Source organism: Mytilus galloprovincialis, chromosome 1 (genome assembly GCF_965363235.1).
Source record: "Mytilus galloprovincialis chromosome 1, xbMytGall1.hap1.1, whole genome shotgun sequence".
In the NCBI taxonomy this organism is placed as follows: domain Eukaryota; kingdom Metazoa; phylum Mollusca; class Bivalvia; order Mytilida; family Mytilidae; genus Mytilus; species Mytilus galloprovincialis.
In genome coordinates this window covers 131814074-131829960 of record NC_134838.1, presented here as the reverse complement: position 1 = coordinate 131829960, position 15887 = coordinate 131814074, and the positions used below count along the sequence as shown (strand labels likewise).

General features: G+C 33.8%; 1 protein-coding gene across 1 annotated transcript in view; it reads left to right on the top strand.

The window, feature by feature from the left end:
• The window catches only part of LOC143067416 (uncharacterized), a 60610-nt gene extending 48163 nt beyond the window's left edge, over positions 1–12447 (top strand). The window contains exons 4-8 of the mRNA XM_076240715.1: positions 4822–6316; positions 7478–7811; positions 7935–8054; positions 9620–9701; positions 12443–12447. Coding sequence (XP_076096830.1) covers positions 4822–6316; positions 7478–7811; positions 7935–8054; positions 9620–9701; positions 12443–12447 — 2036 coding nt within the window. The remainder of the gene's footprint in view (positions 1–4821; positions 6317–7477; positions 7812–7934; positions 8055–9619; positions 9702–12442) is intronic.
• The last annotated feature ends 3440 nt before the right edge of the window (positions 12448–15887 follow it).

Genomic DNA, 15887 nt, shown 5'->3' with positions numbered 1-15887 from the left:
ATGAATAATCTTATTCATAAAAAAATAAAAATAACGAGTGATACACATTTAAACACATAAGCACAATAAATTTCTAATGGCATCTGTTCTCTTCTTTGGTTTTTTTTTACTACTTGCTGGAATCTGCTGTCACTTTCTTTTTTTTCACTTTAAACCATTTTGTAATATCGTTTCCATTATAGTCTACGAGTCTATCTATGTGAAATACTTTTTCTGCTTTCTTTGTCACTTCAATATTCCGTAATTTACTGGTACTGCACGAATTTAAATAATAAATCTTGTTCTAAAATTTTATCAGGTACTATCACAAATAATTTTATTAGGTACTATCACAAATAATCACATTATTTTCATAAAACATATTTTTCCAAAGTTCTATTATGTTTGTCCATCAACGGAACTATGCATATAAAATCCATTATCTGTTATTTTTCTTGACCCCCTATTTGATTTATTCTGCTATTTATAATTTCAGTCTGAATTTCATTTCCATCATCTTTAAAATCATTTAATTAACATAAAATACGACTTCTGTAACCGTCAACTCCCGACCTATTGAATAAACGGAAGGTTGTCTCCCTGAACCGTTTCCATAGTTGTATTTGGTCTGAAATTTCTAAAATTCTGTGAATTCGGGGGTTTATTCTCCCTAAATTCATGACCATTAGACATAGAACATTGTCTATAAAAATGATCAGGCGAGTCACAAATGAAGCAGGTTCTTTGATTCTGTGTATTGCCCCCATTTTGGTAATTTTTGTGGCAAAATCTAAAGTTGGATCGGTTATTCGTATTCCGAATCTGATTTTCTAACTTATCCATTCTACTTAAAAGCATTTGAATGGTTCTGTCATTATTTGGCTGTTGGGAAATTAATCTGACATTTCGGTCACCATTATTTTGCCATTCCATATCTAATTTATTTTCACTATAATTTTCATAAGAAACAGAGCGGACACTAGTTTTCTTTTGACTTGACTCCCCTAAAAGAGCCTCATATCTTTCAATTATATCCACAGCGTCAGCGACCGTTTTACATTCTCGATCTACACATCGACATTTCATTTCTATAGGAATCGACTTGTATAACTGATTGAGCGCCAACACTTCTTGTGCCAATGAATCTAAATTACAATAAGCTTTTTGTACCATCTGGCGGAGGTCATCACCGAGAGCAGCAACTGTTTCACCGGAATTTCTTGTTCTCAATTCAAAACGCGATAACCATCTGTTTTGTTGACGGGCACTTCCGAATCTTTCTTCTAAGCGTCGGACAAGAATACTATAAGGTCGGCGTTCATGGGAAGGAAGGCTCATATAAAAAGTTCGTGCAGGGCCCTTTAAACTTGCAGCAAGTGTCAATACTCTATCTTCCATACTCCATCTACCGAGTTCTGCACAATCTTGAAAATGCGAACAATATTCTTCCCAACCATCTGATCCACTATAAGCATCTGGACGAATTGTAGCAGGATGTCCAGCAATCGGCAACTGTTCACGGCAAAATCGTGGTGCATTTCCCCATTTTCGTTCATGAACGCTATTATTTTCAAAATACGAAACACCTTGTTCACCTTCAAAATTCCGTTCCGTCTCAACTGTATTTCTCTGTCTAACCATATTGTCTCGTACGTTGTCATTGAATTCGCTTTCCATATCACCTTGACCTTGTTTTATCATTGTATTTAATGCAGAGTCTTCATTATTTTTCTCGACCGTTTCACTTTTATCCATATTAAACTCGATTTCTGAATCAGATTCGTCAGACATTGAAAATTATTACTAGTTTACTAAAATCGTTGAAAATTTAATATTCTATTCAAACTTAAAAATCACAGGCGAGGTATTCGATCACTGGATGACAATTATTTTTTGGTCATCCCACTTCTGACACCAAACTGTAACAAACCTAGGGTTACTGTAATACTGTTTAACTCATTCAGGAGGAGTGGACTCATCACTTAACTCAGCGGCAGTATGAAGAAACAGATTTGTAATACATAACAATAGTATTTATTTCAGTCGTATTTTGACTTCTTCTTTCAATATAATAAACATCAAAATGATACACATTTATCTTTCAGCAATTAAAACAATAAATCGGGTGGTCAATATAAAAGGTAGTTGACGGTTCAAGAGATTGATTCAGAATGACATGTTGTTCTGCAGGCTCCTATTTATGTGTTTTGGCCCTAACTATGACGTAAGAGTAAACGTCCAATCGTCCAATCAAAAGCAACGTTTCTTACGTCTTTTGGCTTGAAACGTTCAAGAGGACAATCAGATTTCGTTATTATTAAATAAATACTCCTTATTGGCTTGTCCTCATTTTGTCCTTCTTGTCCGAATTTTATTTAAAAGCGAATAAAACCAAAAGGACATTTCTACATAATGCTATATTTAAACGGACAGTAAATTCCTTTCTCGATACGGCGTATGAACTTGGGTGTAATTTACATAACCTTACGCATTAGATATAATGCTTAAATGAGATCAATGAAAACCCTGTTCTATCATAAAGACAATGTTAATGAAAAGGGAGGCACAAACATAATAAATACGCAATTTATCTGCATTGATAAAGTGTTAACTTAAACAAATAATAATATGAGATCGCAAAGTGAAAGTACAGAACGGTGTCATGGCAGATGTAAACAAGTTGAATCTCACGACGATATTTGTCAAAATAAATCACTATATGACAGGATAATCAAAGTATTACATAGGTAAACATTACCAAGATATACATATAAAACTGACCCTTGTCGCTTGCAAAGTACAAATAGTTTAAATCATGAGTATGAAAGTCAATGCATTTATCAGTGTTTGTGCACTCTCGAGAAGTTGACCACCCGGCAATATTCAAATAAATATATGTCATATACAATAAATAATACGCTAAATAATAACAATAATAAGTCCAGATTTGTCACAATATAATGAAATTTTCCTTGGGAGTTCAGTATTTCTGTTATTTTACTTTTTTGTCGAGCCTGCAACTTTTGTTGCAGAAAGCTCGACATAGGGATAGTGATCCGGCGGCGGCGGCGGCGGCGGCGGCGGCGGCGGCTACGGCGGCGGTGTTAGCTAACTTCTTAAAAGGTTTATATTTTAGAAGGTGAAAGACCTGGATGCTTCATACTTTGTATATAGATGCCTCATGTTACGAAGTTTCCGTCAGTCACATGTCCAATGTCCTTGACCTCATTTTCATGGTTCAGTGACCACTTGAAAAAAAAAGTTCAAAATGTTTGTAATGTTGAATTCTCTCTTATTATAAGTAATAGAATAACTATATTTGGTATGTGCGTACCTTGCAAGGTCCTCATGCCCGTCAGACAGTTTTCACTTGACCTCGACCTCATATCATGGATCAGTGAACAAGGTTAAGTTTTGGTGGTCAAGTCCATATCTCAGATACTATAAGTAATAGGGCTAGTATATTTGGTGTATGGAAGGACTGGAAGGTGTACATGTCCAACTGGCAGGTGTCATCTGACCTTGACCTCATTTTCATGGTTCAATGGTTATAGTTAAGTTTTTGTGTTTTGGTCTGTTATTCTCATACTTTATGCAATAGGTCTACTATATTTGTTGTATGGAATGGTTGTAAGGTGTACATGTCTAGCGGGTAGATGTCATCTGACCTTGACCTCATTTTCATGGTTCAGTGGTCAAAGTTAAGTTTTTAAGTTTTGGTCTTTTTATCTAATATTATATGCCAAAGGTCAACTATATTTGGTGTATGGAAATATATTATGGTTTATATGTCAGTCCCGCAGGTTTTATTTGACCATGACCTCAATTGCACGGTTCATTGCACAGTGTTACGTTTTTGTGTTTTGGTCTATTTTTCTTAAACTATAAGTAATAGGTCAACTATATTTGTTGAATGGAAGCTTTGTTAGCTGTACATATCTGCCTGGCATGGTTCATCTGACCTTGACCTACCTTTCATGGTTCATTGGTCTTTGTTTAGCTATCTTGGTTAATGTTAAGTTTATGTGACAGTTGTAATCAAGCTTTATACTTAGGACTATCAACATAAAATCAATGATTAGTAAAGAAGGCGAGACATTTCAGTGTGTGCACTCTTGTTGTAAAGTAGGTGTGACATTTCATTGTGGCACTATTGTCTTTGTAATATAAGTCATGTTTGGAATAAGAGAATTAAAATATATCAAGGAACATTCAAAACTTATGACTGGTGAGAAACTGATCATTAAACTATCTGTACTGTATTAATGTTACAAGGAAAAGGAGTAAAAGATTCATGAAAATAAACAGTAGTTTCTTCAACAGATGTATATCTCATCTTATAATATAATGACTTCTTATAAACTAAACAAAATTAATAAAAGAAGTGGGACATATATTAATGATACAGAGAGCAAAAAAATCAGAAACAAAAACCCATAGAGAAATTTGGAATTTTAGTCAAACGAATATGTTGCTAAAAAAGTGTTAAGGAAAACAGTTTAAGTATTTGCACTCATAGAATGCTTTTAAATATCTTCAAAAAGCAAAAAAGATGTTTTGTATCTGTGAGAAAAAAAACATTGTGGTCATTTACACTGACAACAACCCAACAACACCAAAATTCAAAAGAGATATAGAGGTCATTACCTATATAGTTAGAGACAATTATGACTCTGCCTCTTTACTTCAATAAAATGCTCAAAATTGATATAAACAATTATTTGAAACTAGCAAACTCTTGTTTGTGATAAAAAAAAATCTAAATTCAGACACAACCAAATATTTGAAGGCTTTGAACTGCATCTAAATAAAGACAGTAATATTTTATAATTCATTTTTCAGCTCAAATTAATGAGATCCTTGTTGAGTGGAAGGACAATGATAAGATGTTTATAACTACAGAAGCTGCCAAACATGTACTGAAATGCATAAAGGAGAATAGTTGTGTAACTATCGCTGCTAGTTCTGGCGTAGGGAAGACATCCACACTCCGACATGTAGCTTTACAGATGTCAGATGAAGGGTACGATGTACTTTTAGTGACAGATCCAGGTGACATTGTCAAGTTTTATAACCCAAAACAGAAAACATTGTTTGTTATCGATGATTTATGTGGAAACTATTCTTTAAACCAGACTGACATGAAAGTATGGGAACCTGTCATGGAGAGAATTAAAAAAATCCTTTCAAATAAGCTTGCCAAGATAATTGTAGCATGTCGATTACAAGTGTATCAGGATGACAAATTTGAATGTTTATCAGTTTTCAAATCATGTGTATGTAACCTGTTATCAGAAAGCATGTGCTTGACAAAAGCTGAAAAGGTGTCCATAGCTGAGTTATATCTGAAAACTAAAGCTCCTGAGATTATAGATTATTATGATTTATATGATTGTTTCCCACTTTTATGTAAATTATATCATGAAAATCCTGCACTTAATATCACAGATTTTTTCCAGAACCCATTTACAGTTTATGAAGCAGAGATTGACAAACTACAGACAAAAGGATTTTCTAGTAAATACTGTGCTTTGGCTTTGTGTGTCATGTTTAACAACAATTTAAAGGAAGATATATTAACAGAGGATGTGAATGAAGAAACAAGAACCATCATTGAGAACACATGTGAGGCATGTAGACTGGATAGAGGAACATCAAGGTTTACTTTACAGGATGAACTGAACTCATTTATACATACTTTTCTGAAAAAAGAACAAAACATTTACAAAACTATTCATGATAAAATATTTGACTTTCTAGTGTACTACTTTGGACATAAAATGTGTCAATGCTTGATAACGAATGCACATAGTAGTTTGATCAAGGAAAGATTTCTACTGGAAAGACAAGATAATGTGGATAAGTTTATAACATTTGTGCCTCCTAAATATCATGAAATGTACAGACAAAGAATAATTGGTGACTGGTCAAAAGGTCAAGTCAAAAATGTGTTTTGTAACATAAATATGAATATACCTCAATTTAGACAGAGATTTCTAATTTGTTTGAATGAACTTGATGTATCTTACCAGACACAATTAGCACATACCTGTGATGTATATAGTAGCAATACTGCTCTAAATATGTCAGTGTTATCATGGTTATGTTTCATAGGTGATATTCCTTTGATTCATTGGTGTGTTAATCACGGTGTTGATGTTAATCAGTGTACAAATATTGAAATAACACCATTGCACACAGCATCACATACAGGTTTGACAGAAATAGTAAAGATGTTGTTGGACATAGGAGCAGATTATAACAAATGTGACATTAATGGTTGGTCACCTGTAATGTTTGCTTGTAGTAAGGGACATACAGAAGTAGTAAGGATGTTGTTAGACATAGGAGCAGATTATAACAAATGTAACAATGATGGTTGGTCACCTGTAATGTTTGCTTGTAGTGAGGGACATACAGAAGTAGTAAGGATGTTGTTAGACATAGGAGCAGATTATAATAAATGTAACAATAATGGTTGGTCACCTGTAATGAGTGCTTGTAGTGAGGGACATACAGAAATAGTAAGGATGTTGTTAGACATAGGAGCAGATTATAATAACAGTGACAATAATGATTTGTCACCTGTAATGTATGCTTGTATTAAGGGACATACAGAAATAGTTAGGATGTTGTTAGACAAAGGAGTAGATTATAATAAATGTTGCATTCATGGTTGGTCACCAGTAACAAGTGCTTGTAGTCAGGGACATACAGAAATAGTCAGGATGTTGTTAGACATAGGAGCAGATTATAATAAATGTGACGATGGTGGTTGGTCACCTGTAATGATTGCTTGTATGAAGCGACATACAGAAATAGTAAGGATGTTGTTAGACATAGGAGCAGATTATAACAAATGTGACAATGCAGGTTGTTCACCTGTAAGGAAAGCTTGTGGTGCGGGACATACAGAAGTAGTAAGGATGTTGTTAGACATAGGAGCAGATTATAATAAATGTGACAATGATAACGGTTATTCACCTTTAATAATTGCTATTACTAAGCGACATACAGAAATAGTTAGGATGTTGTTAGACATAGGGGCAGATTATAATCAATGTGACAATGAAGGTTGGTCACCTGTACAGTTTGCTAGTAGATTTGGACATATAGAAATAGTAAGGATGTTGTTAGACATAGGGGCAGATTATAATAAATGTAACAAGACTGGTTGGTCACCTTTAATGCATGCTTGTGATATGCGACATACAGAAATAGTAAGGATGTTGTTAGACAAAGGAGCAGATTATAATCAATGTGACAATGGTGGTTGGTCACCTGTAACGTATGCTTGTAGTAAGGAACATACAGAAATAGTAAGGATGTTGTTAGACATAGGAACAGATTATAATAAATGTAACTATATTGGTTGGTCACCTGTAATGTATGCTTGTAGTGAGGGACATACAGAAATAGTAAGGATGTTGCTAGACATAGGAGCAGATTATAATAAATGTAACCATGCAGGTTGGTCACCTGTAATGAGTGCTTGTAGTAAAGGACATACAGGGATAGTACGGATGTTGTTAGACATAGGAGCAGATTATAATATATATGACAAGAATGGTGTGTCACCTGTACTGATTGCTTGTAGTACGGGACAAACAGAAGTAGTAAGGATGTTGTTAGACATAGGGGCAGATTATAATCAATGTGACAATGATGGTTGTTCACCTGTAATGTATGCTTGTAGTAAGGAACATACAGAAATAGTAAGGATGTTGTTAGACATAGGAGCAGATTATAATAAATGTAACAATATTGGTTGGTCACCTGTAATTAGTGCTTGTTTGAAGGAACATACAGAAATAGTAAGGATGTTGTTAGACATAGGAGCAGATTATAATAAATGTAACAATATTGGGTTGTCACCTGTAATGATTGCTTGTAGTACGGGACAAACAGAAGTAGTAAGGATGTTGTTAGACATAGGAGTAGATTATAATAAATGTGACAATGAAGGTTGGTCACCTTTAATTTATGCTTGTTTTAATAGACATACAGAAATAGTAAGGATGTTGTTAGACATAGGAGCAGATTATAATAAATGTAACAATGGACGTTGGTCACCTGTAAGTTATGCTTGTTTAAAGGGACATACAGAAATAGTAAGGATGTTGTTAGACATAGGAGCAGATTATAATAAATGTGACAATGATGGTTGGTCACCTGTAATGCGTGCTTGTAGTAAAGGACATACAGGGATAGTACGGATGTTGTTAGACATAGGAGCAGATTATAATAAATGTGACAATAATGGCTGGCCACCTGTAACGAGTGCTTGTAGTGAAGGACATACAGAAATAGTAAGGATGTTGTTAGACATAGGAGCAGATTATAATAAATGTGACAATGTTAAAGGTTGGTCACCTGTAATGAGTGCTTGTATTAAGGGACATACAGAAATAGTACGGATGTTGTTAGACATAGGAGCAGATTATAATAAATGTGACAATGATAACGGTTTTTCACCTTTAATAATTGCTATTACTAAGCGACATACAGAAATAGTTAGGATGTTGTTAGACATAGGAGCAGATTATAATAAATGTGACAATGATAAAGGTTGGTCACCTGTAATGAGGGCTTGTATTAAGGGACATACAGAAATAGTACGGATGTTGTTAGACATAGGAGCAGATTATAATAAATGTGACATTAATGGCTGGCCACCAGTAACGAGCGCATGTTGTAATGGAAATACAGAAGTAGTAAGGATGTTGTTAGACATAGGAGTAGATTATAATAAATGTGACAATGATAATGGTTGGTCACCTGTAATGCATGCTTGTAGTGAGGGACATACAGAAATAGTAAAGATGTTGTTAGACATAGGAGCAGATTATAATATATATGACAAGAATGGTGTGTCACCTGTTATGATTGCTTGTATTACGCGACATACAGAAATAGTACGGATGTTGTTAGACATAGGAGCAGATTATAATAAATGTGACAATGTTAAAGGTTGGTCACCTGTAATGAGTGCTTGTATTAAGGGACATACTGAAATAGTACGGATGTTGTTAGACATAGGAGTAGATTATAATGAATGTGACAATGTTGGTTGGTCACCTCTAACATTTGCTTGTAGTACGGGACATACAGAAATAGTAAAGATGTTGTTAGACATAGGAGCAGATTATAATAAATGTGACAATGAAAAAATTTGGTCACCTGTAAAAATTGCTTCTGCAAAAGGTCACAGTGATATAGTTAGTTTGATAAATGAACATTCCAGAAAATTAACTGTGATATCTGAGGATATATAGCAGAATAGAAATGAGTTATTAGTAATATTGATGTGATCATCCTAGTAACATATAGGGCCAAAGACAAGTTACAAATCATTTAGAAGATTTTAAATTTAATGTTAAATTCACCATTGTGTTTAATACTTTGTTCTCAATCTGTTAATAATAGATTTAATTTTGTTTCAACATATTCAGTTGTAATTCAAAACTGGCATCCAGTTAGATCAATAAAAACTGACCGCCCCTAAATAGCATAATAAAAGTGGCGTTAAACACCAATCAATCAATCAACCAATCAGTACACATCCAACATCCAATGTTTTAGTTAAAAACGGCATTATCAGTCAGAGAAAAACATGAACTTGTGCAATGCCAAGATACAGGTATTGACAGTTTGTATTGCCTTATATGTGCATATGTACCTAAAAATAATTAGTTTTATGTTATATAAAAAAGGGAGATGTGGTATGATTGTTAATGAGACAACTCTCCACAAGAGACCAAATAACATATATATTAACAACCATAGGTTACCGTACGGCCTTCAACAATGAGCAAAACCCTTACCGCATAGTCAGCTATAAAAGCCCGGAAAGGACAACTGTGAAACAAGTCAAACGAGAAAACTAACGGCCCAAATTATGTACAAATAAGAGTGGGTCCCTAGTACACAGTCCTTACTATTATTTCTATGTTCTGTAGAACATGAAAATGAGGGAAAATCTCTAATTCGGAAAATTAGAAAGATCAAATCATAGGGAACATGTGTTCTAAATTGATTGGACTTCAACTTCATCAAAAACTACCTCGACCAAAAACAGTAACCTGAAGAGGAACGAACGGACGGACAGACGGACGGACAGACCAGAAAACATAATGCCCATAAACGGGGCATACAAATTAACAAAAAACAAATATGCAACAAATCAACGAACGTTAACCTCTGAATTACAGTCTTCTGACTAGTGATAGGCACATAAGTACAGAAAATGGCGGGGTTAAACATGTAATAAGAGCGATCCGATACCTCCCCTAACCTGGGACAGAGGTGTAACAGTACAACATAAGAACAAATTATAAAAATCAGTTGAAGAAGGTTTAAATCATCAGATGGATACAAATAGAAATGAATATAAATAGAACACAGAATGGACGTGGCCGGGTACTTGTATACCCCAACAACAAAATACACTAGGAACAGATCTGAGAGTACTCGCAGTTACTTACAGCTAGTCCAAAACCACCAACAACTAATCAAAAAGGCATGCATCTAAGACAAAACTATCAATCAGTACACATCCAACATCCAATGGAATTAGTGTAAAAACGTCATAAACAGTCAGAGAAAAACATGACCTTGTGCAATGCCAAGATACATATTGAAGATCCATGAATGTGTATATGTATACAACAATGATATTTAGTTAGCTTTTAATTTACTCATAACAAAATCAATATTGATACCAATAAAAACAATACTCAATGATCTAAATACAGTGTTGAATTGGTAACCTTTAAAAATAAGTTGATTGAAATGATCGACTCGTTTATAAATTTCCGGGTATGGTAAACAACATTTCCGTAAAAATCCTCTGTGCTACTCCGTTTAAATAAGGTTTTTTTACAGGAACAACCAAATTTCAAAACCAAATCTTTGTCTATGGAAGAGATTTAGTAAAGGTTTTAAGTAATTCTGGTAACGAAATCCATGGCTCTATTATTTACCCGTTATACATAGACTATGGTAGCTAAAATCAAAAAAGTCTCAACAGACACGGGCATAGCGAACGAGTTGTGAAATATAAATACCGTAAAATAGAGCCAAAGGAACATCACCATCCGAAAAGGGAAAATTAACAATAGGGAACGAACCATCGTCCCTTGTCGTAAATTTCATTGTGGAGTTTCCCTTGTAAAACCGATAATAAGGTTCTTCCGACTTTGACCTCATTTTCTTGGTTCATTGATGAATGTTGAATTTCGAGACACGATCGTTTTCTGCAGCCAATATAGAGAAATTATTGTATGGTGAAGATATCCGCATGATATAAGCATGATTATAACAAAGATACGTGTATGCTCGTATAAGCTGTAGGTTGAGCCAGGTGTTTACAAAGCACATTAAACCTACATATGACAGACAAATAGTGTATCTTTAAGTTCCTCATTATGTATACATAACATGCATAATTAAATTAACTATCATGGAGTTGTTATAAGCTATACGTATAAAGGATAACCAGTACCTCAACACAAGTACACACGCTGAAATGTCTTTCCTGCTTTACTGGCCGTTGATTTTATGTTGAAAGTCTTTAATGTAAAAGTTAAAGAATGTAAAAAAAAGATACTAATAAGCTGTTTAAGAGGCGTTTCAATATACATAAAGAGTACTCAAAAATTAAATTGGAGAAACTAACAAAATAGAACTTATAAGGTGCACTATAGAATTAAATGTATTTATATATATGATAAAAGATTTTTAGACATTTAGAGAAAATTTTAAAGAACAACAAAAAAGTAAAAGGTTATCTTAGTTAATGGCATTGGACATATAAAATATGTGCAGTACAGGGGACATTCAAACTCTGTTCTTTTATTTAACCAAATTATAAGGGGTTCCACGGAAACCTGTGTCTCGCCTGTGATTGCCGCTATCAGTGTAATTGTAATGTTGATTTCAAAAATGATTGCATTTATCCATAAAATACTGAATCAAAATGCTTTTTTTGGGTCTTGGAGATATAACAATCCATGAAGGTTGACAAAATGACCATGTATCTTTTTTTTATTATCCCAGAATGTCTTTGAATGTTACCTGTAAAAAATGAAATCCATCTATCAAAAACAATACTACAAATGAAAAATAAGATTTTTTTTCAAAGTTTTTTTTTCCGACATTATCTCTTAATCGTTTAAAAGCGACTGCCAACGTTTCATATAATTCTATGAAGGTTTGACAGAGAAATTCTTGTGCAAGATCTTTAACCACACTATATCTTCATGCTAACTGTTAAACATAAACTAAGTGCATTTATCAGTATAATTCGGAAAAAGTAGAAAAATGTCTCAAAAATTTGGCCCTAGATACTTTTATCAGAAACAAGCTCTGTCATAATTTCATAAATTTCCGTGAAACTTTGACCAATTCATAAATTTCCGTGAAACTAACCAAGATATTGATAACTTAAAAACTTTAACTTCAGACTGAGCATAAGACTAGTGTAAACTGAAAACAATCCATTTATCAGTAAAATACGGGACAATGAAAACATTTTTTTTGCAAAACTCTGCTGGATACGATCTTTTGGTAATAACCAAGCTTCTGTTTAAATTTTATAAATTCCATTAAGTTTGACAAAGTTAATAATGACTGAAACAAAATAGGAAGTCAACTGCAAAAAAAGGAAGTACATTATTTTCTAAATTTTTCCCTGGATACTATATTGTGGTCATTAAGAAGCTTCTGTCTCCATTTCATAAAATTCCATGTATGTTTGATGTTAGACAAAGTTATTGATGTCCAAAATTTTACACCAGACTGAGCCTAAATGCTGACGCTGTCGTTGCCGGATTCTAGGATTGTTATGTCTTGTTGTCGCGAAATAAATATCGCCAGTTCGACAACAAGCATAACATGTTTTTCTATGCAATTATCAACACTTATGCTGCTGAGGTTCTACATTCTTTTGAATGTCCAATAGTTTGATATTCTACAAAGTCATGCTTTTCTTAGACTGCTAGAAATGACAAATGTTGTTACACTAAACCAATCAAAAGTGAACTGTTAATACTGGATAAGTTTAATCTTTCCACACAAGGTATGGAGTGCTTCACAATATCATTAATTACGTCAACATGAAGCGCTAATTGATGATTGGGTCTGGAATAACCATACTGGATTTTTTTTTAATTTCTTATCTTCTATATACTATTGATACCTTCACCTAACAGAAACATGTTCTCAAGTGTATAGTACTTCAAGCCAATGCGGATAAACCTTAGACACATCACCAGACAACCAATCAGAACCGATAACTGTTAAGCAATGAGTTAAAGATGGCCGAAATATTGTATGAAAATAATAGACAGTTAATAAGTCCTACTAGAGTTATCTTTCTTTGGTATCAAGAAAATTGTAAGATATTTCATCATATTCTCAATTCATTAACATATCGGTCACAGAATCATACTAGTCACAATCGCTGTAGGGCCAGTCATAAGTTAAAGATATTGATTTATTAGACGTGATATTCTAGAACGACGGTGTACTATGAATAAGATAAGGGGGACCAGATTCTGAATTTCAAGTTTGATAATAAAAATCATTCTTGCTATCTGAACCTCAAACCTATGTTATTCTTATATATATTTTATGATGGTATGATACTAAACCCCTAACAGTAGGAATTGTGCTTGATTTTCACATAATGAAAACATATTCTTAAATCAGTAAAATAAATCATATCAAAATATGCAAACAAATACATGTATCTTGTAAAATGTAGACTGATCGATTCTAAATGTTTATTACAAAATCGATATTTATAACGGACTCCAGAGCACGACCGGGAAAATCATCACAGTATTAATGTATTATAGTTTTTCATTTATGATAAGACCAAAAAAATGCCCGAGATTGATTACACTTATAATTAATTATTAATTTCTCAATTAAACTTTTATGGCAGATATATTGTAATTGAAATCTATCATGGCAGAATGTAGTATCAGATTACAAAATAAGGAGCAGGTAGGCCCGTTACATTATTTAGGAAAGCCGTTGAAATGTTTTTCTCATGTTCTTATAATTACTTCACTTTTGATTATTTCTTGATCTTTCAAACAAACAGCATACTCCAGAAATGTGTTCAGAAATACAAATACAGAAGTAGTATAACCTTATATGTCGTCATCAACATTTGCATCCGTCATGCAAACTCCATAGATTGGTGAAAAGAAACCCCTGAGTGACCATTTACCAAGTACATAAAAAGTTGTCAGGAGTTGAGAAAGCTATCATATGTTTGTGAAACCTTGAGTCTGATTAAGAACAAATTGTTTGTAAAGCGACAAAATGTATAGTTTCGTGGAATGTTCTTTGTAGAAACCATCAGGAATAATTTCATTGTAAAGTATCTGTTTTTCTCTGACAGACGGTTTGTATTCGTGCACCCTCGTAAGTTATCTGGTGCCTGTTTTTCTTTGACTGAGACGGTTTTTATTTGTACACCTTCGAAAGTTATCTGTTGCCTGTCTTTCTTGAACAGACGGTTTATATTCGTGCACCCTCATGAGTTATCTGGTGTCTATCATTCTCTGACTTACGGTTTAGACTATCGAAAGTCTGTCTTTCTCTGACTCGCGGTTTATATTCATGCACCCTCGAGCGTTATCTGTTGTCTGTTCTTCTCTGACTGACGGTTTATATTCGTTAGTTATCTCGTGAGTTATCTGGTGTCTGTCTTTCTCTAACTCACGGTTTATATTCCTGCACCCTCGTGAGTTACCTGTTGTCTGTTTTTCTCTGACTGAGATGGTTTATATTTGTACACCTTCGAAAGTTATCTGTTGCCTGTCTTTCTTTAATATACTGTTTATATTCGTGAACCGTCGTGGGTTATCTGAATTGTCTGTCTTTCTTTGTAAGACTGTTTATATTCGTATAACTTCCGCAGTTTAATGTTGTCTGTCTTTCTCTGACAGACGGTTTTTACAGCGGATGACCGTGAGGGCATTTCGGCGTTATGTTGCATTGCCACAGACATTTCTACCCATGTGACTTGCGTTTTTGACTGATAACCGAACGTTTTCGTTAATAATGTCTAAGCAGATATTATCGAGTGCATAATAACAACACTCCTTTGTCTCGCCTTCGCGCTACTACACTGAGGCGAGACAATAAATCATGTCCTAAACAATTTTAAAGCTTACAACCGTCTATCATAATCTGTAACAACAACAACAAAAAATCGACCGATGGGTCCCTACTTTATCAAAGCAACATAAATAATGTATAAGCTTTGATGGAGCTGCAATTTGCTGAAAGTAGATTTGAATAAAATTATAAATAATAAACCTATGTAAACACAATGTCTATTGTTGCCCTCTAGATGTAAACATAATGGTTATTGTTGCCCTTTGGATGTCTTTGATATAAAAATGCCATTATGGCTGACACAATCAAAATTAAGCTTTAGGATGATATGTTCCTTTGAGCAGCTAACATATACATTACCATAACACACGAATACAACAGAAAGAACTAAGATTTACAACTACAAACGATAAGACATTTGAAAAAACAAAAGTTGAAATAAATACAAAAAAGACGTGTTTTGCCAAAGAGTAATGCAGGCTCTAACAATTTATCAAATAAAATAAGAAACCAATCTTTATTATAATTGATAGATGTAATTCAGTTGTAAACTAAGTGCTGTTCGGTAGCTTGTTGTATAAAACATAATAATTGGCTGTAACAAACTCTAAAACCGCGATTGTGTTAATGTGTTAAACAAAACTAAAACCAATGTTTAATATCTAATAGTCAGCATCCAATTACGTAACTTTTGGAACTGAACTCACTTGAGAAGGGTATGTTTTGAACTGTTAGGGCATTAAAAACCAATGCGTTTAATCTACAATATTCGT